The following is a 13,084-nucleotide window of genomic DNA, read 5'->3' as shown; positions in this document are numbered from 1 at the left end:
GCACTGTTTGGGAAAAAAGTTGTCTTTTTGGGAATAATTTTAAGCCATTTTTTTTCAAATTGGGATTCTTCTCCAGGGGAAAAAATCCTTTATTCTCCAGTAATTTAAGGCAAACAATATCACTGAGTCCTCTTCCTTCAGGTTCCTTCAGGTTCCTTGGGGCTATAGTGGACAGCTAGTTGTCTTATTGGCACTCATACATCTTTGAGTCTCTATTTTCTTTTTTAAATTATGCCTTTGGAGTGTCAACTCTGTCTGGTAACTAAGGTTATTACCTTAAAAATTTGAAATTTTCAAAAATTGGGAAGAAAAAAATATGACCCCCCCCAAAAAAAAATGGAAATAAAAATCTCCCCTTTAGGGTAATTACCCCCAAACTGAATCCCAGTCTTCCCTTGGTGGTATGGAACCTTGTAGTACAATTTCACAGAGATCTATACACTTTAACACAAGTTAATGTCTGGAAACTAGAAAACTGCTTGTCTTTGGCCCCTTTTCCCTAAACTGTTGGTACCACAACACCTGAAATCAATCCCAACCTTCCTTATATTGTATTGAACCTTCTTGTAAGATTTCATAGAGAATCAATCACCTTAACTTAAGTTATAGTCCGGAAAAACAAATGTGACTTGGGATGACGACACAGACAACAACTTCCTTCTATTATAAGAACCCAAAACAATTTTTACAGTTGTATAATAAATCTACAGCTGAAGCTAGCTGTGTCAAGTAGAGAGCACATTCAGACCCTGCTTCTGAAATATTGTGCCTTTCTTTTAATGAACTCAAGTTTAGTGGTCCACACTGGTCCTGTTGGTAGCTGTACTCTGCAGAGTTTTATTATGTGATTTTGGGTAAAGACATATGTACTAGATACACAAAGGGCAAGGTTTGTGAGCTCACAAAACTGGTTATACTCCACCACATTGCGAGTCTATACTAAGTCAGTCTACCTCAACAAAGTGTTTTTAGTTGTTGTGTGTCTTTATACGTCGCTTTTTTCAGAGGAATTAGTTGTTGGTGGTTGATATAGTCAGTTTGTACTGAACAGTATTTTGCTGATTTCTAATATTCCTTTTTATGTTGAATTTATTATTTAAATTTATTTTCTCCAATCTATCCTTTATCACTGACGTGACCTCTGGTATTAAAAAAAAGAGATCTTATGTACTCAACACATACATGAAATAATTCTATTTAGAATGTACCTGAACCACATTGCCATATTGGATTTCATTGCCAAGTTGTTTTTTATATTCTTGTTCATTCTGTTTTTTCTCCAACTCTGCAGCATGCTAAATATATAAAGATAAATTATCATTATATTCTCATTTTTCACAATATATCATTGCAACTCTGATGATATATTACATCATCGTTATCTCAAACTTAAACTATAAAACTGCAATTTATTACAAATATATATTGTACTAGTTTCATATGATATTCTCCAATGGCAAGATAATGAGGAAAATAATTAATATAGTAAGCAGACTAAGACCTTGAGCAAGTTTTTTAGTATAAGTTAACTATTCAATCTCTTCCTCTTTTTTACCTGAAATTGTTCATTTAATATTTCTATGCATTATAAGCACATCATCTTTGTACTATTTTCCCTTGTTCTACTCCTGACATCACAAAATAAAGTAACAATGATATGCAGGTGTTATTAGCAAGTTTTTAGTTATTTTTTCTCTTCATGGCATGTAGTTTGAGTGAGTGTATTATGTTTGTTAGTAAAGCTGTAACAATTGCCTGCAAGATTTTGTTACATTTGTGTTAATTCTGTCCCTTGTAAAAATTGGCAAAGCATTAGTTAACCAGATGCTATGCAGGGTGCAGCTTTATACGACCGCAGAGGTCGAACCCTAAACGGTTGGGACAAGTATGGACACAACATTCAAGTTGGATACAGCTCTGAATTTGGATTGTGATTAAATAGTTGACACAGCATAGGATTCTGACACAGAATGAATGTGGTCTGATGAACTTGTTTTTTGTTTTTTTTGCTTTTGAGCAATTCACTATGCTATTGAATATTAATCCTCTCAAAAAATAAAAATATTTGAAGAATTTTTTTTTTTATTTTCTGAAATCTGAAATGAGAAAAATTGACCCCCCCCCCCCCCAATTTTGTTTTCACCTCCCCCTTTCCCTCATACCAAAAATGATCTCAATTCAATTTTTAATGGAGTTTGCAACAATAACTACTCATTTAAATACATCATAAAATATTTAAATATAAAATGTCATACAGTCATGGTTAAAATTGATATTAATTAATAGTAACTTTTAAAAAAATAAATGGGGAATGTGTCCAAAGGGACACAGATGATGCCCCTGCTAGCATACAACGTTATAAAGGGACATAATTCAAGAACTGTAAAAGTGAAGCTGCCAAAAAAAGGTAATAAGCATAAATATATACACATTTCATTAAATTTAGTTGAGACAAACTTAAGTTAAGCATGTTAAGAGAACAGAAACGAAAAAAATCTTCAATTTTTCCACTTGTAAAGGGGCATAACCCTAGAATGGTAATCAAAGTGCTTGTAATCACTAAATGGTAAAGATCGCTTTAATTTATCAGTTGGTAGTAAAAGTGAATATTGCATTGTATATTGTATATATCATTGATTTAGTTGATTCAACTACTATTCTGGACAAAGAAAGATCACTCCAATTTTCAAAGAAGATTTCATAAAGCATTGGTTTTAGGTGTTTCAACAACCATTCTGGACAAAGAAAGATAACTCCAATTTATTGTCTTGAAACTACAAAAATGTTTGTTTTTGGCCCCTTTTTGGTCTTTTATTCCTAGACTGTTGGCCCATAACCCAATAAATTATATACCAACCTTCTACTTATGGTATTAAACATTGTGGTACAATTTCAGAACAATTGAAATACTTATACACAACTTATTGTCCTGACACTAGATAAATGCTTGTTTTGGGGCCCTTTGGGCCGCTAATTCCTAAACCTTAGGGACCATAACCCCCAAAATCAATCCCAAGCTTCCTTTTGTGGTTATAAACATTGTATTAAAATTTTATTGATTTCAATTTACATATACTAAAGTTATTATCCGGAAACCATTCGTCTTCGGACGACGCTGACGACGACAACGTGATACCAATATACCACCGCAAAAATTATTGCGGTTGTATAAAAAAGGTGAAAAAAAGATATTCAACTGAAAAGAAGCACACATTTCATTAAGTCTTTATATACAGGAAATTAGGAGTGGAAATCTGATCAAAAATCATTTTATTTTCATGCATAGTTATTATCTACAGTCTCATTAAATTCTTTTGTATGGATTCAGAGGAGCTGCCATGACAAACTGTTGCAGAAGTATATTAAGGTCAAAATACTAAGTTCAAATGAGTCAAAGACATTAGTTTCGTAGGGTATAACAATGGAACTTTGTTCCTTTGGGCATGATAAGTTGTAGAAAGCAAGCTGGATATAGTGTAGCTCAGCAGATACTCCAGCTTTTCTTATCCATACATAAATAATAAAATGTTTTATTAACATTTTACAAGAATAAGGAGACCCAAGTGTGACTGGGGAATAGAAATATTGTCACTAAATATTGACACTAAAACCTGTTTGTGAGATGTAAAATTTCTCTACCATGTCTTGTCAGAATGGAGATAATAAATCCTAATCTTTGAGTAGAAATAGAGGGCTACACTTCCTGCACATAAGAACCCTTGCAACAACAGCTTTTTGCAAGACTGAAGTCCCTATATATATTCAATTTACCCTGATTTTCCAGTGGCATTTCAAATTTACCAACCTTTATCCTAGTTGACCCCTATTGCAGGCCCTATACCTGTTGTATGAATTGTTAATTTATTCCCATCCTAAATATACATGCAATATCTGCCAGTGGACATTAAACAACCAACAACCAATCATTAATCTGATAGATATCTCAACAAATATAGTACCTAAAATACGATACTTTATGGAATTAATTGGAGTATTGTTGCATATAGATGAGTACATATCTATAAGGTGGTATTGTATCTAGGATAGTCAAAAAACAAGAACAAAACTTCAGAAAATATAAGAACTTGTAGTTTTGACAACTTAGTTATTAATTTTGAGATTCTTTGAATCTTTTCTGTCGCAATGCATAAGATGTTTTGATGATGGCAAATTCTAGTGATGTTATCACTTGCTTTAATTTCGGTTTTTGGTAATTTTTCCAAAATCAGTTTTCAATTGTACATAGTGAAAAATTAAAATTAAATTTTAACTACATAGAGGTGTAATCATATACCTAATTTTTGGCAGAAAGCCACAAACATAATTATTGGTGCATGTGAGTTGTGGCACAAAAGAAAACTTATTTTGCATACAGATTTCTCCAAAATAATCATGTAAAGCATATAAAGCATAAGTTCGAATCTGGGCAGAAAGAACAAAAAATTGCTTCTGCAAATTTGCAGATTTAACATTTTTTTGCTGAAAGAGTTATTATGAATACAAATGTGTTTTCAGCTGTGTATCACCTTCACTGGTGATCCAATGGATGGATTTGTCATTAGTTGTCACTTGTTTGTGAGTAATGATCGAAATAATTATTTCTGTGACTGTATCTTATGATCCATTACAATAGATATTTAACTTATCTGCAATCAATTCCATCCTTATCATAATGCTTAATATATCATGTACAATTTTACAACTCTAGATCCTACTGACAAGGAAGGGTAAAACTAATATAAGCCACTGAAAGCTGAATTATAAGTTCACTCTAGGAGACCGAGTGATCTAGAGCAATGGAAACAGTGCAGGTAGTGTCGTCTCAATATCATAAAAGCATGAGTTGGAATCCAGATGAGGGAAGAACAAAAAATTGCTTTGGCAAATTTGCAGATTTAACATTGTTAAGCTGGTATTTTACTAATTTAGAGTTGATATGTAAAAAAGAATATATATATAAAAATAAAATGCTTTACTGAGTGCAGCCTTATACGACCGCACAAGGTTGAACCCTGAACAGTTGGGGCAAGTTTGGACAAAACATTCAACCTTGATACTGTCTGAATTAGAATTGTGATAAAAAATTTGACATAATATAGGTTTCTGACACAAATCAAATGTCAAGATCTTATTACGCAATACTGTGCAATTTAAGATTTCTTCTTGAAACTTTTCAAAAATTTGAAATTTGAGAAATTATGGAAAAAAAATTGAAATTGAACACCCCCCCCCCCAAACTTTTTGAATCCCCCCTTGAAGCAATTACCCCAAAACTGGATCCCAGCTTTTCCAATGTAGCATGGAACCTTGTAGTACAATTTCGGAGATCCATACACTTAACCACAGGTTATTGTCTGGAAACTAGAAAAATGCTTGTTTTTAGTCCTTTTTCGGCCCCTAATTCCTGCATGAATGGGGCAAGAACCCCATACCTCAATCCCAGCCTTCCTTTTGTGATTTGGAACTGAGTTATGCCAAGTTATTGCTTTTGTGTATAACCATATTCAATAAATTGCTTCGCAGAGCGAAGCTGGATACGACCGCAGAGGTCCCTAAACAGTTGGGCAAAAATGGACACAATATTCGCACTTGATACAGGTCTGAATTTGGATTGTAATTAAATATTTGACACATAATAGGTTTCTGACACAGAATAACTGTATAGTCAAAGAACTTAGAATTGGTTATATAATTTGAATTTATATTAAATTTTTGCTATTTTTTTTAAATTTAACCCCCCCCCTTTTTTTTGATTTTGTGCAATACACTAAGCTGTTGAGAATTGCCCCCCCCCCCCCTCAAAAACCTCAATCCCCCAAAAATTGGCAAAAAAAAAAATTTGAAGAAATGTTTTTTTATTTTTGAAATCTGAAGAAAAAACTGTCCCCCACAATTTCTTTTTACCCCACCCCCCCTTTTTCCCCATATTTTCTTTTTACCCCCCCCCCCCTTTTTCCAAAAAAAAATCTTACCCTCAAGATATGGGCAATACATGTATCTCAATTCAAATTTCCAATGGAGTTTGCAGCCATAATTACCATTTTAATAATTTAAAAGCAGTATAAGGGAGGTAATCCAAATTTAACCTTAAAGTAATTGTCCTGCTTTTCCCTCTTTTTTGCCCCTTATAATTCTTAAACGATTTGAGCCATAGCCAAATCTTGTCTGGAAACTAAAAAAAAAATGCTTATTTGGGCCCCATTTTGGCCCTTAATTCCTAAACAGGTAGGACCAAAACACTGAAAGTCAATCATAACCTTCCTTTTGTGGTTATAAACCTTGTGTTTAAATTTCATAGATTTTACCTTTTGTGGTTAATCAGATAGTTTTTTCTCTTTTCTGCAGAACTTAAGCATGTGATAAATATATATATCATAACATGTCTTTTCCATCATGTCCACATTAGCACTGGTATTGTTCCTCTACCCATATCAGCCCTTGGCTGAAGCCTCTAGCTGATATGGGAGTCTCTGGGTGATACCAGGGCCAATTTGTAAATATATTTTAAATTTGCCACATGAATGGTCAAATTTCAAAAAGTTTACTGAAATTAAGAGATTTTTTTTAAATTCAAAATAATTTTTACCTCTAATTAAATATAAGCTGCCTTTTCCTATTAATTAAATCTAGTTCTCAAACAACATGCACTCATTCACATAAAGCAATTTTGAACTAGATCTTTGCTTTAAGGTAATAAGCCTTATGTATAGGTTTCATATGCAAACATGTATGCAGACAGACAGGTTAGTTTTCAGCTTGATTGATGCCTTCTAGAGTTAAAATTTTTAATTAGCTGTAGGTGTGGTGGAACAAGAGATAATACAGCAGCTTAAGTTTCTTAATAGTATGACTGTAATCCACAATTTTGTGCCTTTAAACAAAAACACTGGTTAAAGAAACAGCATAACATGATAACCCCACGGAACACTGTCCATGTTGCAGAATCAATAAATGCTGTTTCTTATCAAAGTTGGTGAGGGATGAAGCATGATGATGATGTGGCTGAAGAATCATGAATAGATGATCACGTCTTTTCCTGGCTGTAGAGCATATATAGGTTGGAAGATAGAAACATCTACCATAAAATTGAGAATGGAAATGGGTCAAAGACATCAACCCCACCAAAAAGCAGAAAACTGCAGAAGGACACCAATAGGTCTTCCATACAGCAAGAAAATTCCACACCTGGAGGTGTGCTTTAGCTGGCTCCTAAACAAAAATGTGTACTATTTCAGTGAGAATGGACGTCATACTATTAAAAGTCTGAAATATATAACTATGATATAAATAAGTTAACCCCCGTAGCATGAACTATGTAAATCTGGTGGTAGAGAGATAGATATGAGTAGTGGAAGATTGTCAGCAGGAAGGTGTCTAAAGTTGTTTGTTGTTGAGAAGATCTGCATGTTGTGTAAGGCACCATTCATCTAATAGATAGATATCGGTAGTTGGGTATAATAGGTCTGTTGATTGACTGCTGGTAGTAGAGTGATGTCTTGCAGGAGTAATATGGTGGGAGTAACTTAACAATCTGCTTAATGTTGTAATACATTATTTTACATTCATTAGTGCATAGTTTAACAAATTCCACCTCATAGAATGTATTGGTAAAACCTTTTTCTATGCCTGTTGATATAGTAGATGCATGAATTGATTACTTCTATCTTAGATTGGTTGGCATGATTGCCCTCAGGACTCATGATATCCTTTTAACATACAAACACTTATCCACTGTATATCAAACACATAAAATTTAACAGTTAAAATCATAATAAAACTGAAATCTTGAGCGACCTATAAATCAACACAAAAGACAGATTGTACTTTATTTCATTTAATTTTTAAGAACAAAACTATTCATATACATGTACATGTTCTGTGAATTCATTCATTTTGGTGGATACAAATTTTCCTGGATTCAAGAAAATTTGCATTTTTGTTGATATTTGACAAATGTTTGATTTCATAGTTTTTTCATCTAGGAAATTTGTACTTGATTGAAAATTTAAACTCATGGTCCCACATGTACCCATACAATCCATAACTCATGGTCCCACATGTACCCATACAATCCATAACAAATGGTATCCAATGATTAATATTGAATCACCAGTACGTATACATGTATACTCAATAATTAACAATATAAAGTACTGTGGAATCATTTATTTTTTTCATGGATACCAATTTTTGTGGATTGAGGAAAAATGGCATTTTTGTGGATATTTAATTTCTTTGTTTTGGCAAAGTCAAAGTATTCCTCTAGAAAACGTTTAATTCATTGAAAATTCAAATTCATGGTTTGAAAAAATGCAAGAAAATTGGTATCCAACTGATATTAATCAACAGTATGACCCTTTTAAACAGTGACAAAGCTGGAATATATAGGGAAACTTGAGCTCTAGGTTTATTTTTTTATGCATTTAAATTAACGCAAACAAGGGCTGAAACAAGACATGAGGACAACAAAAACGATGTACAGTAAATAATCAGCCATTAATAAAACTGAGATTTGGATTTATAAATGCTGGTCATATAGATAATCTTTCAAAGATGATGTCTTACACCAATCCTGTGTAAACAATGTCCTCTAATAAAATAGTTAACTGACTTAAGGTAAACAAGCAACTTTATTTACAATATCTACAAGTAGAATACTAATAATATTTACACCCATAACTCAGATAGGTAAATGACTTTCAAATAAAATTTTGTACATTTAAATTTCAAAATTTTCAATTCTTAAGTTTTCTGAAGATAAAATATTTAACAGGAGGTAAAATACATTATACATTGCTAGAACACTTTCTGTTGTGGTTATTTGCCAGCTATATATAGATAAAGCAGGACTTACTGGAGTTTAAGAGAAGGCTAATGGGTATTAAACAAAGATTTACACTCAAGGCTAACTTTGATTTAATTGTGCTGCAGAAAAATACTGTAATACCACCTTTCTCCGTGAATATATCCACAATCAGGGCTTTTTTAATGGATGGAAAATAAGTGTGATTTTTTTTCTAAAATTTTAATGGCTATTAGTAGTTGTTGAAGGTTAAAAAAAAATACATCAGTTAAATGTCAAGAAAAGATCAACATTTTTTGTTTAACCAACAAATCTGTTGAAGTGCTCGAGAAACCTTGTGTCCTTTCCCCAGTTACAATGAACGAAAGAGTTGATATTTTTTAACAATTACCTTATATTGTATATTTTCATTTTTTATTTTACCTCTATTATATTTTTACTATTGCTGGTAATATTGAAGACCCTGATAAGAAGTGAAAGATTGAATTTGCTCTAAGACATCTTTGTAAATTTGAACTTGAAGTCTTTTCTATCTAAGTATCTTCAAATCTTCAAAGAATAGTCATTGATTGCAGATATTTGATAGTCACAACTATGATACATTTGCAATGATTTTGAGCTTAGACACAAACTGCACACAAACCTTTTGTTAAAAACTCATAATTGAAATCTTGATGTCTTATCTGGTTTTATTGTGATGCTAGATTGTTGTGTTAATGATGTATATCAAATTCTTTAGGCAGCAACCATTTGATTTTCTGGGGGGGGGGGGGGGGGGGGTATGGGTTTTTTTTGAAAAAAAAGTTTGTTTCCAGTTTTTGGAATTGTTTGTTTCACCCTCAGCTGCCACTATATGTAATGCTAAAATTGAAAGAAAAAAATTGTTTTCGACTTGTCGCGAAAAAAAAATTTGTCCAGAAAAAAAAAACATAGCCCCCCCAGAAAATCAAATGGTTGCTGCCTTATTTGTTCGTGTGGAAGACATGGACATATATAGGTATATCAAAGAAACTTAAGTTACTGTTTCAAAAGAAACTTCTAATCAAAGAGCTGAATAGCTCTGAGGGGAAAGACGGCCCTTGTTTCTATTCAATTATGATTTTGGAAAGGGGGGTATCTTTTGATAGTTTTCATATGAAGAATACAAGAGAACAGCTAGAACATGTAGAAAGGTTGACAATATTGCAATCAATTGTTGTTTATGTAATTCCATTTCCTAAGTTTAGGATTCAATTTGGACCAATGGAAGAGATCTGCACCTTCTTAATCTAAACATTTGATTAAATTTGATAGCTAATTATCTAAAACTCAACTGAATTCTGTCATTTCACAACAACTACAATATTTTTTGAAATCTTGATTGTGTATCACTGAACTGCAGGCTAGGGCCATTTTCCATTTTTTGTGACAGTACTCTTGGATTTTTCTTTAGAAAGTGTGGACTGAAAAATCTATTCAGTTTTAAATTTCCATTGTTAAAGTTCCGAGTTACAACTCTCATCACAGGGAAACAGGTACTAATAAAAAAACAATATGAGTGATGTAAACTGTGTGAAGCTTGTTTCCAAATCTTCATTTTGAAATATTTGTAAATAATAAATATGCTTAAACTACAAATGCAAATTTTTATTAATTTTTTTTTACCATTACAATGATTATGTAGGTACACAAAAATTTAGTTTTAATAGAAGACTACTAATCCAATGAAATGTCACATTTGAAGTGTTTAAATAAATTTACTTTTATTTTAGTGTATAATTACTTATCAATTGAGGTGCTCCTGAATTGGAGGAAGATTCTCAGAATTCTTACAGAAAGACGTGGTCTCACTAATAAGCGACAAGAAGTGACAAGAAGAAGAATTTTCTCTTGCCGCTAAATAGTATTCTTGACGCTTCTGGTCGCTTCTTGATGCTCCTTGTCTCTAATTAGTGAGACCCGAAAAAGTAATAAAATCGTTTCTTTCCCCTGTCTCATGTAACTTCACGATCTTTGTTTATTTTGAAAGTTGTTGACCTACAAATTAAAGTATTGCATGTTGAGGTTTAAATCATCTACAGTAAACAATATTATGTTTAGATTTAACAAATACAAATTTGTAATTAGTGCACGCTTTCTAAGAATGATTTAAATAACCAGTGTACTGGTGAAGGATATCCCTGCTTCTTCCAAGAATGACGTCACTATAAAATACAATGTAGGTTGGATATATTTAGAATATCTCGTCATACTAATTTTTCCGGATTGTAAAATAAATGTAAATAGTGAAAAGGAGAGTTCAAGATACGATAATTTCGTGAGAAACAGAAGGGAAATGTGTAAAAAAAGTGTTTAAAGTCAAACTCTTCATTTCTGGGTCTCCTTCTCTTCAATCAAAGTAAGATTTGTTGGGGGGTTTTCCACACTATAACATGTATAAAAACAAAATGAATGATGTGAGGGAGTGTCACTCTGGTCAACCCCATAGGGGATTGACGGCTTGAAGCCGTCTTTCCCCAAAAAATACCTCACATACAAAACAACTGTATGTACAGCTACTTGAGTTTTGAGTACATGAATATGATGAATCAAAAGACAGACAGTCAATTACTGTAAACCAAATAATATTGGCAGATACTTTATTTCGCGTTTTATACCCTTAGTAGTCCTCTTCGCGGCTTTTTGATTTTGCGTTTTCCTTATTTACTTGATGTATTTTGATAAGGAATGATCCTGGTTTTACATATCCGCGACTATTTATATTCGCGTTATTTTTCTACTTGTGAAAGTCACGAAAATAAATTGCTTGCAAAAATAAGTTGGTTTACAGTATATAACATATATATATAGCCAATCAGATTCGACTACGTCATCTGGGATTCCCAGAATTTGAACTGATTTTGTATAAGGATCCCGTACTTTCAATATCGATTTTTCAGTACAGGGGGTACATTATTTATGAACCACAGAAATATAATGTAACCAGATTGTACCTGCTTATGAATAATTTATTGCAATATAAATGTGAATCCCTTCTGACAGCAGAAACCTGACTTTTGTCAGATATAAATATGTAACATGTGCACAGGTTATGGCAGCCATTTTGTTTTTGTTTACATACTGTGAAGAAGCCTCTAGAACCATGACCTAAACATTAACAGCATTCAGAAATCTTAAATTTGATGCAATAATATTTCATCAATCATGATTATCTTCATTGATATTCAAATGAATTTGATTTTTAAAGAAATAAAATTTATAACAAAAACAATTTCAGTTTAGAGACTGTGCTCAGTTTGTAATCTATTTAGAGCCCACAATTATTGTACCTGTGATAAATGTAAATATGGATATTACTGTATTTAGTTTATAAAACAATTATAAAAGACACAAACCTATGGATGGTGATATTTATTCACATAAATAATTGTGGTCATTTGATTTATTTTAATAAATAGGATTTTAAAACTGAAAACAAATATGAGCATTACATATAACCAGCTGATATTTCTTTTACACAAAAGTGATGATGTATCTGATAAAAACTACTCCAATCCTTTTATGCAAGGCATGACTTTATATAACCATATTTAGAAGTGGTCAAGACTTATACCATCTCGGGATTTGGTCAACTCATTTTGCAGTATATTTAATGAATATTCAATTATCGATTAATTGAATATATCTGCTAATGGGATATGTTTTTGATGTAAGTTTTGGGTATCCAATTTGAAAAAATCTACTGTACAACGGATAAAAATTGTTTAGTTTATAGAATTCATTGTATATTGCAGTAACCGGCATATTTCAGTCTAGTAGGTCAGTTTTGTTGGGCTATTAGTCCTTCCAACAGGGCAAGTAAAATCCTGCTACCAATAAGCCCTGGGCTAGTGAGCTATAACAAAATTTCTTAACCCCTGCTTTTATTTGTTTTAACTACCCAAAAATCAGTACAAACTGATTAATTGACGTTCAATGACTTGGTCGATTATAAATGTGATTTTCTTTACAAAGGATACATTCTGTCATTTTGGTATGTTCTGTACTGTCAATCAATGAAGAGGTTGATTGATCCCATGCATTTGCATAAAATACTTTTTTTAAATGCTGTGTCAAGCCTTAAAGGAAATCTAATGAAATAAATATAAACAAATGCTACACACAATTTCACTTTTCATTAGTAATTAATTAATGTGTTTATATCTCAAGCTATCATGCATTTTCATCTTACTGTGTATATTTGTTTTAATCAAGCTGATCAAACATTGCTGTGTCATTTAGTCTATTGTGGAGAGTTGTCTC

General features: G+C 32.3%; 1 protein-coding gene across 5 annotated transcripts in view; it reads right to left on the bottom strand.

The window, feature by feature from the left end:
• The window catches only part of LOC134725567 (inositol 1,4,5-trisphosphate receptor type 1-like), a 248,363-nt gene that overhangs the window by 189,535 nt on the left and 45,744 nt on the right, over nt 1-13,084 (bottom strand). For all 5 annotated transcript variants that reach the window (XM_063589500.1, XM_063589516.1, XM_063589525.1 and 2 more), the window contains one exon: nt 1,209-1,295. In XM_063589500.1, the coding sequence (XP_063445570.1) occupies nt 1,209-1,295 (87 nt within the window). The remainder of the gene's footprint in view (nt 1-1,208; nt 1,296-13,084) is intronic.

This window comes from Mytilus trossulus, chromosome 1 (assembly GCF_036588685.1).
Source record: "Mytilus trossulus isolate FHL-02 chromosome 1, PNRI_Mtr1.1.1.hap1, whole genome shotgun sequence".
NCBI classification, from domain to species: Eukaryota; Metazoa; Mollusca; class Bivalvia; order Mytilida; family Mytilidae; genus Mytilus; species Mytilus trossulus.
Note: the sequence above shows the minus strand (reverse complement) of the source record. Positions and strands in the feature narration are given on the sequence as shown.